The 24,874-nt window shown below is 41.0% G+C and overlaps 1 protein-coding gene across 1 annotated transcript in view; it reads left to right on the forward strand.

Annotated features, from left to right (window-relative positions):
- The window catches only part of ash1 (histone-lysine N-methyltransferase ash1), a 296,085-nt gene that overhangs the window by 10,833 nt on the left and 260,378 nt on the right, over window positions 1-24,874 (forward strand). Inside the window, exons 4-5 of the mRNA XM_080272689.1 lie at window positions 9,355-13,005; window positions 18,101-18,412. Of these exons, the coding sequence (XP_080128815.1) occupies window positions 9,355-13,005; window positions 18,101-18,412 (3,963 nt within the window). The remainder of the gene's footprint in view (window positions 1-9,354; window positions 13,006-18,100; window positions 18,413-24,874) is intronic.

The following is a 24,874-nucleotide window of genomic DNA, read 5'->3' on the forward strand; positions in this document are numbered from 1 at the left end:
GGACAGGGTAGACAACCGAGAGCAGCACTACATTGAGTGAGTGGATGGTGAGCGCCCCCACCTACCACAGTTTCTTGCTGCAGCCTCCACAAACCCATAACATCCACTGCAGTACATGGCAGCACATCCATCCACACCAGGAACATCAAAACAACACCCAGCACACGATACTGTACACAAATACTGTCATCTCTTCCCCCTTGCCCACCTCAGACCAGCTTCCAGAAGCATATCCACACTCAGATCACTTGCCGCTCCATTCAGTCACTTAAAGACAACACACAGCTGCATGCACGGCCTCCTGACATCCACCCTTCTGAATCCTATCTTCCTCATGAGGACAGGGTCCACCTGGCCAGGCTGAGATGTGGGCACCATCCAGCCCTCTTAAGCTACCAGAAGAGGCTGGATGACTCCATCGATGATGCCTGTCCAGGATGCAACACAGCACCCCATACTATTAAGCACATTATGGAAGACTGCACTGCACACAATCACCTACGCCAACAACACAACATACACTCTTTGAGAGCTCTCTTGGGAAAGCCCGGTCTCGGCCATGGCCTTCCTAAGGGACTCGGGGCTGTTCGGCCAGACTGCCTAGGGAACAACTACTACTACTACTACCACAGAGGAAGGATATCTATCTATCTATTGCCAGATGCCATAATCCCATAAGGGGTGGCCAATTGACTCAGTTATTTGTTTTATGGGGAGGGGCACTAACCCTCCACCAACCCACCTGTTGACACGTAGGGAGCACTTATGGTTTGGGTATATGATTACCACTCAGCATTGTAAATGGTTTCCTGGCTTACAGGAAACCATTTGGCTTGTCACTGAATGTAAAGCCACCTGTAAAGGAAAGAAAAGCAATAAGAAGTGACAGGAAAGATGGGAGAAATAGGAAGAGAGGAGGGCAGGCACTGAAAAAGAATGATAAATGCTAAAGAAGTAGAGTGGATATACTTACAGTATATATATATATATATATATATATATATATATATACACACTCCCTATTCTGTCTTTCTTTCCTTCATTCCTTCCTCTTCCTTCTGCCTGTGGGTGACTATACTGAGTGACATGCCAAATGGTTTCCTGTACACTAGGAAACCATTTACTCTGCTGGGTGGTAACCATATAACCAAATTATGGTGCCTGGTGGTTTTGTGGGTAATTATAGATGCTCCAGTCAGATTGAGTCTGTGTGGGTTTATATCCAAGGGATGGTTGGGGTTTATTGCTTACATAATGCCACTCAGAGATGAGTGAGGCTGGTCACTCTCATCTTAAATGTCAGGACCAACTTGCCTAGCCCCGGGTTCCTACGCTTCTCTGTGGGGTGACATGGGATTGAGTGATGAATGAACAGGTATTCCCTGCTATGTGATCTCCCATTACGCAATACCCTGCCTTAACGATGTAAAAATATTAACACCCTTCCCCACCAAACGATGGCCAGTCCCTGGTTATGCAATGGGTTATTTTTTTAAACCAGTTTTTATGATGTTTTATACTTAAATTTTGTGTATAGCTTGATTTATAAACTGTTTTTAGACTTAGATTAATGTGTTTTAGTTATAGGTGGGGTGAAAATTGTCATTTTGGGAGTCAGATTACAAAGTTTGATTTTTTCCCAGATGTATGTTTGATGATTTTCAGATTTCATTTTTGTGTTTCGGTGAGTTGTAAACTGCTTTTAGGCTTAGTTTACCTTGTTCTGAAGCTGTTTGGGGTTTAGGTTAACTAGAAACTTGTTTTTAGACTCATTTGGGTGGGTTTTAGACTTGGTTGGGGGGGGGGGAATCCCAATGCTCCCAAACGCATACCTGTTCTTGCTGTTATAAAATCATAACGTCCCTTTCTAATGATACCGCGGGTCAATGATGGGTTTTCCCAAGCGCATCTCATTGTTATTGTGGGGATGACTTGTATATATATGTGTGTGTGTGTGTGTGTGTTTTATATATATATATACAGTATGTGTATATCATCATCATCATCATCATCCGGACCTCCTTTTCCTTCCCAAGGCTGGGTGAGGAATAGCAACGTCCAGACAGCCCAAGTTTGCCCAGTGCAATGGGCTACTGTTCCAATTACTCATCGTTGAAATATATACAGTAAAAGCATGCGATGCAGTTGGAGTCATCATGAATTCTAGTTCATGGTCTAGCCCGCCAGACGTCCATAGTGTCGTTCGCAAAAAATGTGGACAGAGGGCAATAGAGTAATCAGTTACGGATTTTTATTTTTCTTGTTCCTTAACTTAAACTGTACTCAAAAGTAATTTTCGTTATTCAACGTATATGTAAATATGTAGTAGCTAATATTAATAAAAGCATGTCATCCTTGTGTGAATACTGCAAAATTTATAAGGAAATTTTAACACAAATACCAATTTAAGGCCATTTCACACATTCTGAAACAGCCAGTGGTTACTGAAGTGACTTTTTATGTACCCAGAAACTTTTGTAAGATTGTAAAAGGTAATCTAAACTAATGTCACTGTCTGTGAATATTGATATATATTGGCTAAGATATGAAATGAGGAATCTCTGGTATCTTTATGCAGATGCCAGACGCGCTGCCAGGCGCACGATTATCATTCTAGGGATAAGTCTCGGACCATCAACATAAACACAGCGATTCTCAGGCATTTGGAGAGACAATGCCTGTGTTTATTTGTGCAGTGGTGGAGTGCTCGTCGGATTCAAGAAAAAATGCTAATCAGTATCCTTCTGTGGCTGAAGTTAGAGGCTGGGTGAAATTTCCCTCAGCTAAGAAGGAACCAAAACGACAAAAGCTCTGGGAAAATAGGTATAAACGGAATGGAGGATGGAAGGCTTTGAGATTCCATGCAATGTGCTCAAGACATTTTACTGACTGGATAGAAAATGGGTTATCATCCCAGTTTGTTAATAAATGGGGGATCTGGAATTTTTTTTTTTTTTCCCATAAACAAACAGTTTGTATCAATTCACCTACACTCTTGCTATCAGTTGGCTCAACTTGATCCAGTAAATTGGGACATTCAAGAGTTTCTCACTAGCTGTATTAGTTTTCCTTTACTATATCCCGAGTGAAGCACATCTTTGTCTTAAGTATTGCTTAAGCTGTGCAACAGTCTATTTTTCAAATGAATTTGGCTCTATACTGCACGGGGTGAATCACGCTCCCGGTGTCGTATGCATGGAGTGATATGCTGGAAGTTACCATTCCCTTCTCCTTAGCCTAAATTAACCTGACCCATCCAGACCTAAACTAACCTTATCTTGCATCAACCTAGCCTAACCTAAACTAACCTTAATTCATGAAATGACTGATTTCACAATCTGCCTGTAACATACACATATATATTGAGCTACAGTACCCTGGCATCCAAGATGGGTTTGTCCAAGACGATTTGCATCCAAGACGGAGATCGTAAATAGTAATCCAAAATATTGTTAAATAATAATACAAAATATTGCTGTACAATAATACGGTTGCATACGTCCAATATGGAACCAACGATTCATAACGGCCCTAATCCAAGGAGAATACAACTATTACGGTCTCACCCGGTCCAACACAGTTCCCGTGCCCAGAAGAGTGACGTGGTTGAGATGTTGTCCAATAAAATATTGGCATCTGGTCACGTGATGAGCAAGTGGGGCTTGTTTTTGTCTCATACCAGAGCATCGTGGACACACTGTGTTGCACTCAGCGTTTACTCCTAGGTTATTGCCTCTTCGTACCTAACCATACCTAGGAAACTGTCTGCTAACCCCTTGAAGTCCTGCCATCTACCTCAGGCTACTAAGCTGGAGATAATTGAGCTATTAAGCTGGAGATAAGCTCAGAAACACACACTTTCAAGGTGAGGAACTTTGTTTTGGTGCCAAAGTAGGTCTAGGTTGGTGTTTTTAGGGGCACTTTTCGACGGTTTTGTGACTATTAATTTATTCCATGAGGTTTTGTGTTGGTCCAAGACATTTTTCGACCTAAACGGGACCCTCAGGCGACAATATTACCGTCTTGGACGCGAGGGTACTGTATATATACTGTATATATATATATATATATATATATATATATATATATATACTGTATATATCGACCTGTAGTTACCTATAGGTCAGTAAAACATCCAACCATTTTCTTGACACATGTATATCATAAAATGAAGAGAGAACCTGAGAGTCCCGGGTTCGATTCCCGGCATATTGTTAATTTCTCTGATGATATATCATAAAATGTTGATAAATGGCACAATACATGAGATAACATGCGAATACTTTCATTATAGCTAAAAAGGCACCCGGCGCATGCACACTGTGCGGAATGGTAACTTCCAGCATGAAACTCTGTGCAGACGACACCTGGGGTCAGTCAGCTGGGCTGGCTTTGTTATTGTTCAAGCCGGGAAACATATATTTCGTTGAAAGTGTAAGATACTACATACAGTGTTGCTAAGATTAGGAGATGACTGCCATGTAATGGAATGTACTGCAACGAAGTACTTCGATGAATTTGCTGAATCTTGCTGCTTGATTTAAAGAAAAATGAACTCTGTACCGAATGTATCCTGAAACGAATGCACTCAACAACGAACACAAGGACAAAGAAGCACTTGCAGGTATGGTACAATATTGCGTATATGTTACCTGTTATACAGAAAATAAATGAAAAAAATATGTTTGTCTTATCAGAAATATATAGAATTGTATGCATATATATGGATATTTTGAGTTGTCCACATTTTCAATATTCTGTCCGGAAGCAACACTGTGGACACATGGCAGGCTAGACCATGAACTAGAATTTGTGATGACTCAAATTGGTTAAGTAAAAACCCATCGCTAGGTGGGGTATCATATCGCGGGGTAGATTTAACGTGTAAAGAATAGGGATATGTTTTTGAGCCTTGGGTCCCCCCCCCCCCTACCACCACCACCACCACCAACCAAGTCCTAAGCCCACCTAAATGAGTCCAGAAACAAGTTTCAGGCTAACCCTAAACTCCCATTAGCTTTAAAATGAGCTAAGCTAAGCCTAAAAGTAATTTATAATTCACCTAAACTTAAGAATAAAATCTGAAAATCATCAAAAATAAGTCTGGAAAAAAATCAAACTTAGCCTAGTACAGTGAACTGTACCCCAAAATGACTAGGTTCACCCCACCTTTGACTGAAACACATTAATCTGAGTGTGAAATTAGTTTATAAATCAGCATAAACACAAAAATTAAGTCTAAAATATCATAAATCAGTTTATAAATCATCATAAACACAAAATTTAAGTCTAAAATATCATCAAAATCGGTTTTCATAAAATAAAACTCATCGTTATCCCTGGGTTCGGCCATCGTTCGGTGGGTTAGGGTGGTATTTCTCCCATCGCTATGCCAGGGTATCGCATTTATGGGTATCGTATCTCGTGGTCTGCTTGCTTACTGCCATTCCCTGTTATCCAATGCGTCAGTAACCAGTGCTCGGCTAGACTGAACACAGGAAATAGGGGAACATTTCCACAATCCGAACAATTGAATGTCTGTTGCCTCACTAGTCTGACACCCCACCTCTGCAGTCCAGCACCTTGCCTCACCCTAGGTTTGAAACGAGACTCTCCCGGTCCTCCCATCCTCCTTCCATCCCCTTTTCCTCCCCCCAGTCCCTCCTCCTTTCCCTGCCACTCTCAGCATTGCCAGGCATGTCTCCTTCCCTTCCCCCACCCCTGCTTGTGTCTCTCTCATCCCCCCCACCCTCCCCCTCCCCTGCTTATCTCCCCTGTGTGTTTGTGTGTGTGTGTGTGTGTGTGTGTGTGTGTGTGTGAGTGAGAGTCAGTGAGTGAGTGAGAGTGAATGTGAGTGGTGAGTGAGAGTGGTAAGTGAGTGAGAGTGGTGAGTGAGTGAGTGAGTGAGTGAGAGTGGTGAGTGATAGTGGTGAGTGAGTAGTGGGTGAGTGAGTGAGTGAGTGAGTGAGACTGGGGGGTAGGGAGTAGTAGGGCTTTCTTCTCTCCTTCCCTTTGCCCCCACCCTCCCACACCCCCGCTTGTTTCACTCCCCCACCCCTGCTTGTCTCCCTATCCTCCCACCCTCTCCCACCCCCGCTTGTTGCCCTGCCAGCATACTGCCTGGCTGTTTAGTTGCCCTGAAGCGGTGTTAAACACCACACGTCCCGCCACCCCACCCTTCAGCTTATGATGTTCGATTTGTCGTGTTTTAGCATTAGTATTGTTTATTAGGATAATAACATTACCTATGGTGTTTCTGTGGCAGTCTCTGTTGATTAATGTATGTGGGAGTTTGGGTCTGGAAAGCATCTCTGGCTTTTCTTCAGTATCTTATGGTTGCTTCGATATCTGACATACTCACTCACCCAACACTCCCACTGGTACACAACACTGCCGGATATTGGGATATGGATGTATATTTACATACAATATACAGTAATCACTCGATTGTCTGGACGCTCCTTATCCGACATGCTGTGTATCCAAACGTTAGGCCTTGGCTGTATTATATCCGTGTCCGGATTTATTTGTCCATACTCAGTCGGATACGTTTGTGTGAAGCTGCAGAATGTGGTGAATGTTTTTGGCGTATCTGGTAGAGCCAGGATTTCGGAGGCTTAAATGATGAGTGAATGGAAGTGTGGCCTATTTGGATTAGGCAAATTTGTGCTGTCTGGACATTGCTACTCCTCACCCTGCCCTTGGGTGGGAAAGGAGGTCCGGATGATGATGATGATGATCAACATCAAATATCCAACATCGCCGGTTGGTCAGGCTGCAAATTCAAAAATTCAGTTTGGCAGCTGGCTGCCTCTGTGGCCAAGCGCAGGAAGTAAACCCTAACCCACAAGCTGAACAAAAGATGGCCATCTGGCTCATCACTGAACAAAGTCCCCTGGCTGTCTGGTTCACTCAGACGCTGCCGGCCATGCACGAGTAATACAGACGCTACCAGCTGTGCGTGAGTAATACAGACACTAACACACAAGCTGAGCAAAAATATCTGTCTGCCTCTTCACCGAATGGTCAAAGTCCCCCAGCCGCCCGGATCACGGGAAATGTGCCAGCCAAGAGCGAGTGATACAGACCCTAACCCACCAGCAGAACAAAAACACCCGTCCATCCCCACATAGAACGGCCAAAGCCCCCCCTCCCCTCGGCACTTACCTCCCTGCATTGCCATGAATGATTTTTCTTTAGTTTTTTTCAGTTTAATTGAATTCTGTTGGTTGTATCAAAATTCAGAAAACACCATGAGAAAACTCATAAAATTCTGCATCTTGACATATGCCTAGCACTTGCATGGTGTGGGCAAAATTTTATATTAGGATGTTGGGAAGTTATTCATTCATTCATTCATCCATCATCCAATCCTACATTGCCCCATGAGGAGCATAGGAGCCTGAGGCTAGGCAAGTTGATCCTGACATTTAAGATGAGAGTGACCAGCCTCAGTCATCCCTGAGTGGCATTAAACCCCAACCATCCCTTGGATATAAACCTTCTCTGGCTCAATCTGATTGGAGCACTGTAATTACTGTACTCACTAAACCACCAGATGCCAAAATTTGGTTATATGGTTACCACCCAGCATAGTAAATGGTTTCCTGGTGTTCAGGAAACCATTTGGCTTGTCACTCAGTGTAGAGTCACCTAGAGGCAGAAACAGGAGGAAAGAATGAAGGAAAGAAAGACAGAAGATGGAGTGTAAAGTCACCCGTAGGCAGAAGGATGAGGAAAGAATGAAGGAAAGAACGACAGCAGAGGATGGATTTAAAGCTACTGTATTTTTACTCTTGAAAAAGTTTATTCTCACTGCACCTCAGTACTTTTACTCATCAGTTTTGTATGTTTTTATTAGCTTATCTTTTATAGTATAAACACCATCGATGATGATGGTATATAGTTTATACCAATACAGCCAATTTCCTGAGGCAAATTTGTCTGTGGAAATGTTTTTCTTTGTGAGCGTGGAAGTTGCTGTAGCTCTGTTGGTGTCCCAGAAGCTTATTATAAACTTACGGTTCCCGAGAGGGTTAAGATTCATTTATGCAACCGTCATCTTCATTGATTTTTTTTGTGTGGATTTTTGTTGATTATGAATTGTTATCTTAGTGTTTAGCATTATATTGGATATTCCCATGTGTGTTTTGATGTCCACATAACTGAAAGACCGAAGAAGGCTGCCACAATTAGGTCGGGTACTTTACATATGAGTAGGGTATTTTTGGAGTTTTATTGTTTATGCACTGTGTTCTTAGTGTCTGTCATTATATTCGATATTCCCATGTGTGTTTGAATGTCTGCATATTTGAAATACCTAAGGACACTGCCACAGTCAGGAGGGGTACTGTACATATAGGTAGGGCACCGGTATTTTTGGATTTTTATTGTTTATGCATTTTTTTTCTTAGTGTCTAGCATTATATTGGATATTCCCATGTGTGTCTTGTTGTTTAAATATGGCTGAAAGACCGGAGAACACTGCCACAAGCAGAAGGGGTACTCTACTTATAGGTTGGGTATAGGTACAGTAGAGGATGTTGCTCTTTATCCAGATTTCGTCCGCATCCGGACATGCCTTTGGCTCTATTACGTCGGATAATCGAGGGATTACTGCGTGTATGTGTATACAGTATATATTGTGTGTGTGTGTGTGTGTGTAAGGCAAACAAAAATAATTTTCTAAATCTGAATTTGCTTTCCAAGTCATTTCCTGTTTTCAGGTAGGATTTGATAAGTCAAAACTTGTTTTTACTTCCAGGCCAGAACATAAATAGTCGTCAGATTGAGTTACCTGTAGCTCTGTATTCTTCAGTGCTCATGTGGGTTCACAAGAGCCACATTGCCTGATACATATCTCTGCTGTCAAGAGTCTTGTTTGGCTGTAATTGAGTCCACCGTACCAAAAAGATTTGTGCAGCACAGTTGTCTGACCTGAAACCCCTCATTTTATATCAGACCACATTCTTTTACAGCCACAGTTATAAATTATAGTCTTCTCGTCTCATTCGTGATCTACCTTTCTTTCATTCCATGTCAGCTGGGTACCAATGTTGCCATTTTAATGTTCTGCCATTTCCCCTCCCCTCTTTTTTTTCTTTTTCAGGTAGAATTGTGCACAAGCAAAATCCTGCTTTTATGTGTACAGCTTTAAATGCAACAATTCTTTTGATTCATGACGAGAAGTTATAAACACAAACACTCATTTCGGACTTTGAAACAAGTTTAATGAATAACAGGTAATGGTATTGTACAGTATAGATCAGATGTTTTCTCAGCACTTGTATTTTCTGTACTGAACACTTGTAGAAGAAAATAAGCTAAACATAAACTTTTTTCATGAAATTGCAGGACTCGGAGTCAGACAGTTCAGACTGGAGTGACAGCAGTTCTTCTGCCTCTGATGATGAGAGGAAGAAGGACTATGAGGATGGAGACAGCAGCCCGGTGAACAAGCCACTGCCAAGGAGGAAGCCACAGCTGACTGCACCAAAGCTGACCCTAAGTGATGGATTCAGAGGGGGTGGGCAGGAGGATGTGTGTTCGGACAGGAATGGGGAGAGCTTACCTGGCTCACCACACCCTCAGCCTTCTATGCCACAGTTGGGTGAGAAGCACAAGACTTCTCAAGCCTTCACCTCCTCCACAGCTGACTCCATAATTACTGTTGGCTTTGGGGTTGGGAAAACCACAAAACCCGCATTGTATGAGGAGAAGCCAAAGGGGAAATCAAGTATATTTAGTGATGAAAGTGATGAGGATGAAAGTGAGAAAGAAAAACCTTTGAATACAAGTGTACATTTACCTAAAACTGATGATGTGAAGCATCTCTTGCCAGTGCCATTGCCAAAAGTAGGTGATAGTAGTCCTGTTAGAAGTGAGGAGATGGTGGAGCAGGTTATGACTCCGGTGAAAGACGTACCTGTTAGTGAGACTGGAAACACATGTGCTGTGAATCCTGGTGTTGTAGATAGACAGAAGCCAGAGAAGGGTCCAGTGAATGATGATAATGCTCCCAGGTCCAAAACTGTCCAGGAGAGCAAGCCAGGTGTTCCTCTTGTTGGGCTGAAAGTGGAGGAAGCAAGAATACCCTTTCAGCCCTACAAGACTGACAATGTGTCACCTCCAGAAAAGAAGTGTGAGGTGCTGGTAGCTGCCAAGTGGGATGAGGGCGAAAAGGATAAGACAGAGGAGGTAAAAAATAATGCACCTCTGTCTACTGCTGAGCTTGAGGAGAGAAGACGTGAGAAGGAACTTGAACTGAATCGTGAATTTGACCGGCTTCTCTTCAGCACAAAGAATGTAAACACTAAGCAGCCTGAATCGAATACTGTTGTGACTGTAAAAGAACCTTCCAATACTAGTGATAAGGGAATTAGTGACTCCACACTGAAGTACAACAAAATATATGATTCTCCAAAGCCAAATAAAGGGGTAACAGCTTTGCCAAATAATAACTGGCAGTCAAGTAAAACTTTAAACTCTTGCAAAAGAGACACAGTGGGCAGTTCAGTGGATCATTTCACACAGACTTTGCACATAAACCCTCCGGTGGCTGTGAAAGAGCCCATGTCTCCTGAAAAGAATAGAAACAGATTTGAAAAGATGAACTGTGATGGTAACTACAAAGAAGTTCTGGCAGTTGATGACAAGTGTACAGACTTTGAGAAAGAGTCGCACAAAACCCCAGAAAAAAGTTTGGCTTTAGAGACCAGTAGTGAGAGGACACCAAGAAAAGAGCCAGTGATTGAACAAAAGTTATGGAGGGAGCCTGTTCCAGAAGGTACTTTGAGTCGAGAGATTGAGTGTAGAAGGAGTCTGGGTCGAGAATCTCACACTGAAAGAACAGAGAACAAGGAACCCGATTCTGCCCAAAGTTCAGCTACGGAGTCCAGTCCCAGTGTTACCCCAGTGAAAGGAACAAGTTTGGAAGCCAGTTCAGAGGACAATGTGACTCCTAAGCGACCCAGTAAGCTCACATACGAAAGGAAAAATAAAGAAACAGGCTCTGACAAGAAAAACAGTAAAGAAACCAATAATTTTGTTAACTCAGATGGTTCACCACTGAACTGCAAGGCTGCCAGAGTTGTTGAGTTTGATACACGAGAGCCTGTTCAACAAACTGATGTGATAGACAAAACTAAAAACGGTACTAACAAAGACCACTGGGAGAGAAGGTCGAAGAAAGATAGTGAAACATATAGAAATAACAGAAATGAAATATTTGAGGAGCAGAAGCATGTGAAAAACTCATATTCAGAAAAGAAAGCCTCGCGGGATGTTTCTTCAGAGAAGAAGCCATGTAAGGAATCTTCCTCTGATAAAAGGAAGAGTAAGAATTATATTAGTGGTAATGAGAAGTCCCAACCAGTTGAAGTTAGGAGTTATAGTGAAGCGCCTTCTGTTAAGAGGCAAAGTACAGATATAACTGAGAAGAAACATTACCAAGAATCATCACATGACAGCCACTCGAGTAAAAATAAGCATGCTGATAAGAAAGCCATCAGAAATAGCAGTCCAGAAAAGAAACCAAGTAAAAGTTCAAGTCCTGAGAAAAGAGCAAGCAAGGATTATCAGTCTGATAGAAAATCAAGCAGTAGCGGTTACCATGATCACACCAAGGATTTTACTTCTGGGAAGAAAACCAGTAAATTTTCAATAAATGAGAAGAAGACTGACAAATACAGTACTAGTACACATGAACGAAAGCAGAGTAAGGAGAATAAAGATAAAAAGCAGAAAATTGAAGATAATGCTGAAAGGAAATTTAAAGAATCAGCTGGAGAAAAGAAAAGTCACAGGGACACCTCAGTGGAAAAGAGAAGTAAAGACCACTTAGAAAAATTTACAACTAAAGAAAGCTTTGCTGATCGAAAATCAGCAAAAGAAGGAAATGGTGAAAATAACAAGAGTCATAGCCATAGTCAGAAAAACAATAGAGAAATGAACACCAGCAAGAAAGCAGAGAGGGAACAAGGAACAGAAAGATTGCGAGATAACCCAGAGAAAATGCAGGGCAGAGACTCAAGCATTGAAAAGAAGAAATTGAAGAAGGAAGCAGGCTGTGATAAACATAGGAAGGATCATTCTTTGGACAAAAGCCATCTTAAGGAAATGTATATACAGGGAAAATTTAATGCAGAATCCAGCCCAGAAAAACGACCATCGTGTGAAACTGTCCCTGACAAAAAGTCTGCAAGAGAGCCTGGTTTTGAGAAGAGATCAAATAAAGAATTTGATTACATGAAAAAATTTAGCAAAGAGCAGCAGACCCTTGTTGAGTCACCTTTCATTGAAAACTTCTTCGAGAAAATGGATAACTCAAAGAAGAAGAGTAATAAGGAAGGTAATACAAGGAAGTCAAAGAAGAGAGAGAAGCATTGTGAACATGTTAGTGCAAGGAGTCATGAAATTAGTCCTGCTGACTTAACTTTGAAGAAAGAGCCTGTATTAGACAGATCAGTCAGCAAGGAACCCTCTCAGAAAATGAAGAGTCATAATGATATTAGTAAATGTTTTGATGAATATCGTGATGGTTCAAAGTTCCACAAAGCGAGGAAGATTACTGAGAGTAATGAGCAGGCACGATACACCAAGCATTCTAGCAACTCAGTAGAATCTCCCAAAGTCAAGTCTAGAAGCAAGTCATGTGAAAACATTGACAGAAGCAAGGAGTCGAGCAAAGAAGAAAGTGCATCACCTGTTGTCTTAAAGGAAAAACCAGAAGAGAATGAAAATAATGACAAGGTGATTCATAAAAGCCCAAGTGAAAAGGTTGTCAGCATCAGGCCAACAATAGCTGATGTTGTAAAAGCCAGAGAGAGGCGTAAGAGCACTGACAATGAAAAATATAGTGGGAGTGAGAAGACTAAGAAAGGAGATGCTGGCATCCGAGAGGACACCTCAACTGACAGCGAGAGTTCTGAGGAGCTGAATGAGAAGGTGGACTTAGATACAGAGCAAACACAAACATTTTCTGTCAGCGAGAGCAATTTCAACCAGGTAATATTTTTAGTACCCATGTGTTGTTATATTATCTTCCCATATTTTCAGTAATACCTGGTGTTGTACTGTAGCTTTATTGAAACATATGAGTTGAAATGGCTGAAACTCATTTTGCCATATATTAGTATAGTTCTGTTGAATGTGTTTCATGTACCAGTCTTTAATAAGACAAAATGCACACGATTTAAAGAGTGGGGTGCTTTCCTGACTGTAGAGTCCCAGCCATTGTGTTGAGGCCATTTTTGTTAATCCTCTTTTCATGTCTAAATCTTACCCTCATCTTTCTGATTTACCTACTGTCCCCCCCCCCCCTTTTTTTTTTTTATAGCATAATTGGGATTAAGATTATGTGTGAATACCATACATACAGGTAAGCCTTTTTGCTGCTATGGATGTACCGTACGTAATGATTTCATTCCCACCTAAAACCAGATGATTTTCAATAAGCTGAGGAAAATTGTCACTGAAATAATTAAAAACTATCTTGATTAACCCACTTGCTGCTATGGGTGTTTTTTCATGTTTTATTAACCCACTTGCTGCTATGGGTGTTTTTTCATGTTTTATTAATTCAGCATCAAGTGATTTTCTTTAGATGAGAAATTCATGGTCAGAGTATTAAAGGTGCAGTATGTCCCATAGATGAATAAAATTGTGGTTGGGGGTAGTGTGGCTTAATTTGTCTGGTGCTGAGTCAAAGGAAAGTTGTCTGGTGGTAGCTTAATAAGTCTGGTTGAGGCTGGCTCAGAATAAATTTGTCTGATGCCGGCTCAGAATAGATTTATCTGGTGCAGACTCAGAATAAATTTGTCTGGTGCTGGATCATTAAACTGTCCCCGTTTGACTCAGAATTAATTGTCTGGTCCTGATTTGAAAAGAATATTATATGATCTATCTATCTATCTATCTATCTATCTATTGCCAGACGCCATGATCCGGTAAGGGGTGGCCATTTGACTTTGAGTTATTTCTTTTACGGGGAGGGGCACTAACCCTCCACCAACCCACTTGTTGACATGTAGGGAGCACGTATGGTTTGGTTATATGGTTACCACCCAGCATTGTAAATGGTTTCTTGGCTTACAGGAAACCATTTGGCTTATCACTCAATGTAAAGCCACCTGTAAAGTAAAGAAAATAAGAAGTGACAGGAAAGATGGAAGAAATAGGAAGAGAGTAGGGCAGGCACGGAAAAAGAATGATAAAGGCTAAGGAAGAAGTAGGCAGCACTACATCAAGTGAGTGGATGATGGTCGCCACCACCTACCACTAATATTATATGATGCTGGCTCAAAATAAATTTTACATTAATCATTTCATTGTGGTGGCATGTATATATATATATATATATATATATATATATATATATATATATTTATCTTCAGAGGATGGGGGATGATAATTGGGTGAGGAAGATGAGAAGTGTTAATATTGGGGGTGGGGTTGTGAGGGGTAGACCAAGAAAGACATGGGACGAGGTCATTATGTGTGACCTCAGGGTTTAGGGACTGAACACGGAGGCTGCAATGGACCGTGCAGCGTGGAGAGCCGCCATTAGGTGACCAAGGCCGACACATACAAGCATGTTGGAGCCTTTAAAAATGAAAACTAAAACGAATATATATATATATATATATATATATATATATATATATATATATATATATATATATGCACACACACACACACACACACACACACACACACACGAAGAGAATATTGTAGCCTGTAACTCTTGCTTTATGAGGTTTCCATGTTATAGGGCCATATGTTTACATGTTACCTAAGCGAGCCCCAAGTTCACCGTTTGAGGCAATTTTTTTTTTTTTTTTTTTCCCAGGACATTTACCTACCTACTAAAGATTTCATTACAAATACTGGAGGATTCCTCACCTGAGTGGAAGAGGTTGTGAGCATGCTGGGGGGAAGTGAAGTGAGGTTCTGAGGCAGGACAGGACTCCTCCTAGTCACAAAGATCACACAGAGCACATGTGCAGCCAGAGTGCAGGGAAAGGTAGGCTCAACTGGGGCAGGAATGCTCAGTCGGCCGTGACAGCCATACGTCCTAGGCTGATGCAACCCGCACTATGACTATTGCTGGCTGCATTGTGTTTGTTCCCACTGCATTATGACTGTTTGAACCTTTATTTGTGGCCTCTGGCTGCATTATGTCTGTCATCACCATATAGTAAGGTGTTAAAAAAAATGGGCGGCTTCCTTTGTCCACGTAACGCCCATCATTTTTGCGTTGTGACGAAATTCAAACATAAAGTTTTGGCTCCCACATTATGTGATTTTCGCGCTTAAAGATCACGTGTTATGTGAGTGCTGACTGTGTTTATACATATCTGTCCATCTGTTGCCAGACGCCTCAATCCCGTAAGGGGGGTCCACAAACAAATTGTCTCCTCATTGGCCTGTCCAATGCCACTTCATTGCCTTGCTTCCAGCTCACACACCCCTCTCTCATATACCTCTCCACTCCATCCCTCTATCTCATCCTCAGCCTCCCCCCTTCCTCTTCCCCCCTCCACCTTACTCGCATACACTCTCCTCGTTAGTCAGTCACTTACCATCCTCTCCACATGGCCAAACCACCTCAATATATTTCTCCTAACGCATTCTGTCACATTCACATCCACACCACAGCACTCCATCACTTCTTCATTTGTCTCTCCATGTAACATCACATGCTCCTCTCAAGTAACTCATTTCCACTGCTGTCACTCGTTTCCTTCCAACGAGGTTCAAGCTTCACTTCTATACGTTAGAGTTGGTATCACAATGCTGTCATGTGGTGACTTTACTGTCATGCTCACTTCCCTGTTCCTTATCACTGCTTTCAAAGAACCAGCAACATTTCTTTCTTGTTGTACCCTTTCAAGCAGTTCACCCTCTAAACTTCCATCATTACTTAAACGCACCCACATTTTCCATTTCCCCCTCATCCTGCCTCACTGTACATTCAGTGACTACACTTCCCTGAAAGACCCTAACTTTACTCTTCCGTACATTCACCTTTCAAATCTGTTTCTTACACACACTCCCAAACTCATTACGACATACTCTTCACGACATTCAGCAACTTCCCATTTACTCCATATATATCCGGACACATATATATATATATATATATATATACATGTGTGTGTGTTTGTGTGTGTCTGGATAATAGCAAGTAAATTTGGATAATGGTTTAATAGAGCTAAGGCCCAGCCTTCGGATACTGAACACGTTCAGATTATGAATGTCTGGATAATTGAGGGATCACTATATATATATATATATATATATATATATATATATATATATGCAGTATATACCAGTATATACATATACAGTACAGTAATACAGTAAGCCCTTGATATAACAAACCCTGGTATTGCAAATTTTGGGTATAACGAACAGCCAAATTGCGACAGAACTTCCCCCTGATTTTGTGAACAAAGTTTGCCAAATGAGGGGAAAGTTCAGGAATCAGCGCATGGTGACAACAACATCTCTTCCTGGCACAGAAAGCATACTGTATCAGTACTACATTTTACTGCATTCTTTTTAAAGGTATTGTGTTTATATGTTCAACTTTTTACTGTATTGTATATGCATGTACAGCTTCATAAACCATCTAATTCTCCATGAAAAACTTCATAGAGTTAGTTTAGGTTATGTTTGAGCACATAGGACTCTAACACCCCCCGTATATAGTGAACTTAGTTTGGTAATCCCTTGGAAATACCAACCCCTCGTATATAGCGAACTTTTGGATTTATTGACCCACTCTTCCCCCCAGTTAGTTCGTTATATTGAGGATTTGTATATAGAGATAGATATGCAGTATATATAGATGTATAGATAGATATACAGTAATGTGCTGTCCTCATAGGAAAGATGTTTTAGGTTGATTTTTTTTTTTTTCTTTTTTTCTGTACAATATTGTGTATTTTTATCATCATGACACATCTCATTTAAAAAAATGGGATGGATATAAACTTAAAACAGTAAAAAAGTGCATAACAGTGAAAGAACTATTGAAAGAGTGCCCAGTGAAAATGAGCCACACAACCAGTTGCACATTCAATCCTTTGAGGTCTCGGTGTATTCAAGATTCATTTGTATACAGACATAATAGCAGTGTGTTTGGCAGTTTGTTTCTGAAATCTCAGTTCTTGTTTTAGTCCTGTGCTAACATGTAGCAATTTATCCTTATCATTATCTGAACTTACCCAGTTATTTCATTGAGTGGAAAAGTCTAGAACAAAGTTATTTTTTCACTGAGGGCATGATTCAGAGAAGAAAAGAAGTCCCTTGTATAACTGCTCCCCCTTCTATTCTGTTCATTTGAGACTGCCTGGCTAGCAGTGGAGTTGTTGTAAAAAAAATCCAACCCAGTGGAAAACTGACTCATGGCTCACATTAATGTAGAAAGCAGACCCACCCAATGGAAAATTGACGCCTCAATCCCATTTGGGGTGGCCACAAACAAATCTCCTCCAAGTCGCCCTGTCCCCTGCCATTTCACTGCCCTGCTCCCAACTCACACCCCCCTCTCTCATATGCCTCTCCACCCCATCCCTCCATCTCATCCTCGGCCTCCCCCTCCCTTTTCCCCCCTCCATCTCACTCACATACACTCTCTTCGTCAGTCTTTCACCCTCCATCCTCTCCACATGGCCAAACCACCTCATGTGTGTTCCTCGTAACGCTTCCTATCACATCCACATCCACACCACAACGCTCCTTTATATCCTCATTCGTCAACCTGTCTCTCCATGTGACTCCACAGGCTCCTCTTAAATAACTCATTTCCACTGCTCTCACTCTTGACTTGTGTCCTTCCAACAACGTCCAAGCTTCACTTCCATACGTTAGAGTTGGTATCACAATACTGTCATGTAGTAACTTTTTCACTTCCATGCTCACTTCCCTGTTTCTTAACACTGCTTTCAAAGAACCAGCAACCTTTCTTCCGTGCTGTTCCTCTTCAAGCACTTCACCCTCCAAACCTCCATCCTTACTCATCACACTACCCAAGTACTTAAACGTACTCACATGGTAGTGCATGTTTTAATCTCATGCATCTTTCTTTGCACAGGGAAGACTCACCATGAAAATAGCAGCAATGAAAATGGCCAAATTTGGGCGCACTGGTCTTCGTGAAGTAACAGGCGGGGCACTGCCAACCCGATCAGATCTTTCAACAGCTCAGCGCATGGAGAGCTCCATGAGTATGTCTTTCAGCCCATTCAGAAGACCTAGAACAACACCACAGAAGTCTCAGTCTGCCACCAGCTTCCTGCAGGAGCCCCACAAAGTGAAAACAGCAGCAGAACGGAAAACTTATTCAGATGCACTGCCACCCACAGCTTCCATCCGCAGTGCCAACTCAAAGCACCATCGTAAAAAGGTAAGAATATTTTTGTGATTTCATCTGCTGTGCCAGCTCCAAGCATCACCAAAGGTACAAATATTTTTGTTGTTTCTTCCATTGGCAGCAGCGAATCCCAACCTTTGCAAGAAGTGTAGATTGGTCTCCTGCCCTTAAATGGACTATGGTACCCTGGCATTAAGCTTTCAGTGGGCTTGGTTGTAACCATTTTTTCTATATGGCAACTGGTTGGGGTTATTGCTCACGTAATGTCACTCACGGATGAGTGAGGTTGGTCACTTTCATCTCAAATGTCAGGACCAGCTTGCCTAGCCCCGGGCTTCTACGCTCTTCATGGGGCAATGTAGGATTGGATGATGAATGAATGAATGGGAACTACAAAGGTGCCCACTGGTAGATACAGTACTATGTTATAATGATGGATGCCATCCATGTGGCCCTTTCACATGGAGTCTTTTGGAAACATTTTTGTACTGTGTTCTAACACATGAATTTGAATGCTTGTCCAAATAAAAGATAGATGTACAGTAATACAGAAGGAGGCAGAAACAAGAAGTGTGGATTTCATCCCTCAGCATGTCGTATAACAAATGCACTGCACCATTCTGCTGGTTAGAGATCTGAGTGTGTAGTAACTAGTCTCAGTATTTTATGTTGGTACAATGTAGGTCTGAGCTATAAGGAGACATCCTGGTAAGCTGTTTCTTGTAAGGAATTGTTATATTCCCTAATGTACACCCCCAGCAAGAAGTTTAGTTGATGAATACTGTTCCAGCACTGACCAATTGTGTGTACAATATGACAGACTGATGATATCAGTGTAGGCAAATAGCTATCGTTTCCTTTGATAATAAAGTAATGACTAGAAGCAGGAGTAATTAAGTAATGAAAAGAATCAGGATTACTCATTGATGAGAACAGCAGAAATGAACAGTAGATTAAAACTTAAGGTTGAATGGTTTGGGGGAAATGATAATTGGGTAGTTTCAGGTAAGGATGGGGGATAAATTGTGTTCCTGATGCATCCATTTGTGGTGAATCGTTGGTATTTGATTATGGAAAGTGGGTGAATTGAGGGGTCATGGGATGTAAGGTGTTCTCATTCCATATCATAAATCTCCAGAAAATGGGTTTAAAGTTCAGCAATATTCTCACAACCTTAACTTTTTTTATTTTAATGGTTGAATTTTTTTTTTTCTTAGGAAAGCTTTTTTGAGTGTAGATGTGATTCCTATAATATTTTGGCCATATCTATGAAATTGGTATTAATAATATTTTTTATTATTGTAATTTTTTATCTTATTTCTTTTTTAAATTTTGCTGAACTTTCAACCCGTTTTCTGGCAAAACTTGATTGCTTAAGCAACAAACAACATTGATTAGAATGAAGACAAGTACCATTAAACAAAATGAATGTGCTGTGGGCCCCCCCAAAAATGTCATACAGGTAGGCTGTAAAACTGCGAGAATTTCTCTTTGCATGCTGTGAACAGAGCACAGTGGTAGGGACTGATGAATGGTGTAGCAAAAACTCCCACCAAACACACCGTCACATACGATCAGCCAATGAGTAAATGAGGTTTGCGGCCCGGGTATATTCTCATTGTCCGCAACCAACGCATACGCACGCACGCATGCATGCACACACACACACACACACACACACACACACACACACACACACACACACACACACACACACACACACACACACACACACACACACACACACACACACACACACACACACACACACACACACACACACACACACACACACACACACACACACACACACACACACACACACACACACACACACACACACACACACACACACACACACACACACACACACACACACACACACACACACACACACACACACACACACACACACACACACACACACACACACACACACACACACACACACACACACACACACACACACACACACACACACACACACACACACACACACACACACACACACACACACACACACACACACACACACACACACACACACACACACACACACACACACACACACACACACACACACACACACACACACACACACACACGCACACACACACACACACACACACACACACACACACACACACACACACACACAGAATAGGCGTCCTCCTCTGCTTACATACCACCACCACAGCCAGGTGCATGTACAGTACTTTTTTTTTTTTCTTCTTTTTTTGAAGGACTCATCCATACCTCCAGTGGTGGAAGGTGTTCTCATCCAAGGCCACATGGTAGAATATGGGTGAAAACAGTCTTATCCAGTAAAAACATTTTCTGGCTGGTGGTCTGTGAACCCTTTCCATCGCACAACCCCTCAATTTTTAAGTGCTCATCTTTCATGGTAAAATTCTATATTTACTGTGTGTATTGCAAATGTCTAAGATGAAGAGAACCTTACACTGTGTTGATATGCTTGGATTTGTGTTTTAATGATCCATCCATCCATCACCCAATCCTATGCAGCCCCATGAGTGTAGGAGCCCAGGGCTAGGCAAGTTGGCCCTGACATTTAAGATGACAGTGGCCAGCCTCACTTATCCCTCAGTGGCATTATGTGAGCAGTAAACCCAAACCATTCCTTGGATATAAACCTACACAGGCTCAATGCAATTAGAGCATCTTAATTACCCACTAAACCCTCAGGAGCCATAATTTGGTTTTATGGTTACCACCCAGCATGGTAAATGGTTTCCTGGTGTACAGCTAACCATTTGGCTTGTTACTCAGTGTAGAGTCACCCATAGGGAGAAGGAAGAGGAAAGAGTGAAGAAAAGAAAGACAGAAGAGGGAGTGTAAAGTCACCTGTGGGCAGAAGGAAGAAATGGATTTAAAAATTTACTACGGGTATAGTGGTTCACCTGAGTATACAGTCACATATGCCTCCATTGTTAGATACTTGGGAGAAAAAAAATAAGCATCCATTGAGTTTGTCAGATCATGATATTAAAACATATGCAAGGAAAATGTGTATGGAAATCAGCTTTATGATTGCAAGAGTAGCCTATAATGCCTACAAGAGAAATAGCATAAGCAGTCTTCATGGTCTTTTCTCCTTTGACCTGTTTCTGCCTTAGACTTTGAGGTACTTTGGTGTGTCCCTGGGTAGCAGATAGGGGAAGGCTTTGTAGATATATGAGGTACTGTCTTGGATGGCGTGGACCATGGGACCCCTTATAGATATATAGGGCTCCACCAAATACAGTATACTGAATAAGGTGGCACAAAAAATTACATTACACCAGATACTATATGGCAGGGAGGTGAGATTATTTGCCACAGTCCTCCCAATCGAGCATGAATTCTGTTTCAAATGATTCGATGGTTATGCCTGTTGGATCATTGTCTACTAAAGGTCCAACTGCACTGCCTTGCGTGCTTACAGGCAATTTGCCATCGAAAGTGAGTAGGCACTGTATTGGCAAAAATTAGAGACTGGGGTATCAAACAAACTGAAATCCATGAGGATCTATACATACAGTGTAAGAAGCCTCACAGAAGATTACGAACTTGATAACTTAATGACTGAATTGAAAAACATTAGTTGGAATATTGTAGGTTTGAGTGAGATCCCCAGAAGAGAAGAAAAAGTAATTCAGCTCAAAGACAGCAAGGACCTATTTTACTATAGAGGAAGGCAAAATGAAAGAGTTAGTGGTGTAGGATTTCTGATTAACAGAAATCTTGCAGACAACGTTGTTAAATTCAGTAGAGTATCTGACAGAGCAGCATGGATTGTAATTAGACTGTGCAAAATGTACATCCTGAATGTAATACAAGTAGTGTATATGCACCGACTTCTCATAGCTCAGGTGAAGAAATAGAAACATTCAGTGATGACATTTCCCAGATTATGGAAGGAAAAAAGACCACATATACTAAACTCATGGGAGACCTCAGTGCAAAAGTTGGGAAATCAAAAAATGGAGAACCATGCATGGGAAAAGTTGGAGTGCGAGAAAGGAATGAAAGAGGAGAAGTGGTGGTAAATTTTCCTGAAATGTGTAACATGAGAATAATGAACATATTCTTTCACAAAAGAACGGGGAAAAAGTGGACCTGGAGAAGTCCAAATGCAAAACAAAGAATGAAATTGACTTCATTATAACAGATAAGAATAACACGATCACAAATGTCAGTTATCAACAAAGTAAATATAGGAAGTGACCATAGAATGGTTAGTTGCACAGCCAGATTCTACTTCAGAAGTGAAAGAAAGATGATTGAAAATAAAGAGATATGCCCAATAAAAGTAAACAAAAACAAAGCAGCCATTCAGTTGGATTAACACAAATAGGTTTCAAGCTCTAAGTAATGCTGAATGTGACACTGATGAATTGAATGACAGACTAACAAAAGTGCCGAGACTCAGCGAAAGTAGTAAGAAAACCTAATGCAACCAAAGCCAAGAAGTATTCGGAAAAGACACGAGCTCGTGAAAAAAAAAGAAAGAAAATGAAAGTAAAAACAAAGAACGATGGAAAGGAATGAGTGGAATTAAGTAAGGTTATCAACAAGGGACAAAGAGAAGAAAAAAGAAAACATGGATCACATTAAAGAAACCATCAAAAAAGGAAAAAGTCTAAAACAGGTCTGAAGCAGAATGGCACTAGGAAGACAGATTATATCACTGAACGACAAAAACAGTGAAGTTATTAAATGCAGAGATAAGATGGTGAAGAGATTTGAAGAATTTTACAAAGAACTGTATGCATCAAAGTCAGTAGCACCAGTAGCTAACTTTTCAGTTGACACAAGTGAATACTTGAGGTAAAACCAGACGAAGTAAATCATTCATTCATTCATCATCCAATCTTATGGTGTCCCATGAGGAGTGTAGGAGCCCGGGGCTAGGCAGGTTGGTCTTGACGTTTAAGATGAGAGTAACCAGCCTCGATCCTCCCTGAGTGGCATTGCGTGAGCTATAAATCCCAACCACCATTTGGATATAAACCATCACTGGCTCAATCCGATTGGAGCACCGTAATTACCCACTAAACCATCAGACGCCAAAATTTGGTCATATGGTTACCATCCAGCATAACTAATGGTTTCCTGGTGTACAGGAAACCATTTGGCATGTCACTCAGTGTAAAGTCACTCACAAGCAGAAGGAAGAGGAAAGAATGAAGGAAAGACAGAAGAGGGAGTGTAAAGTCACCTGTAGGCAGAAGGATGAGGAAAGAATGAAGGAAACAAAGACAGAAGAGGATGGAAGGAAAGGAGGATGGAGGAGAGGAACATTTCTCTTAAAAATATGAAAAGAGGGAAGGCTCTGGGAGAAGATGGAATAGTAGCAGATTTATTGATGGATGTGAGAGTAGAAGTACAAAACAGACTCACCTGCTTATTTACTCAATGCATAAGAAAGAAGAAAAATCCCAAAACTTGGGGTAATGCAATACTGTAGTTATTTTCACTTTACAAAATGGTGATTCAAAAGATCTTCGTGACTGTCGACCCATTAGCTTATTATCAGTTATTTACAGACTCCTTACTAAAGTCCTTATGAACAGAATACAATAAGACCTCACTATAACAGACTAATTGGGGCCAAAACCATTCCGAAAATGAAATTTACGATAAAAGCGACATCCAGACATCCCCCTCCCAACCTGGACTTTTTCTGATATATCTGACATTAGTCCGGATCTCACCAACGGTGTTTAAACTGTTTACACTACCACTGCAGTACTGTACTGTGTGATACCTGCACTACGATAATCAAATGGTATAATATACAGTATATAGTAATACTGTACTGTACATTGGTAGACCTGTCTTTTATTCATCTTATTGTGGTGAACATAGCTGAAGTGGTCAGGTAGTCCGGACTGCTTCTGGCTTTATCGGACTTTTTCCAATATACTGTATAGGAATTTAGTCCAGTAGCTCCTCGATTCCGATAAAGGGGAATTCCGGTTTATTGAAGTTTGTTATATCGAGGTTTTACTATATATATATATATATATATATATATATATATATATATATATATATATATACAGTATATATATATATATATACACACACACACACAGTACATACATATACTGTATATATATATATTTACGTTTACATATAGAATAATGAATAATGGTTATGGTAGTATTGGTAACTGATAGTGAAACACATGGAAGGATCAGTATCATGCACAAAAGAAAACAGAGGAGAAATTTCATATATTGGTTAATGAACTGTACTTGCATAGAGCAGGAGGATTAGATGAACTGAAGGTGCATAGGGCAGTAGGATTAGATGACATTAGAGGAGAAATATTAAGATTTTGTGGTTAGGAGTTAGTTAACACAATGAACAGAACACAGTATATAAGTTGGCATGATTTACAGGGAAGTACCTGAAGACTGGAAAAGTGCAGTACTTTGCAATTATCATATAAAGAAAAGGGTAGCATGGAAGAGAGGAAAAATTGCA

This window comes from Coenobita brevimanus, chromosome 6 (genome assembly GCF_032717465.1).
Source record: "Coenobita brevimanus isolate Jiangsu-jjx chromosome 6, ASM3271746v2, whole genome shotgun sequence".
Taxonomy (NCBI): domain Eukaryota; kingdom Metazoa; phylum Arthropoda; class Malacostraca; order Decapoda; family Coenobitidae; genus Coenobita; species Coenobita brevimanus.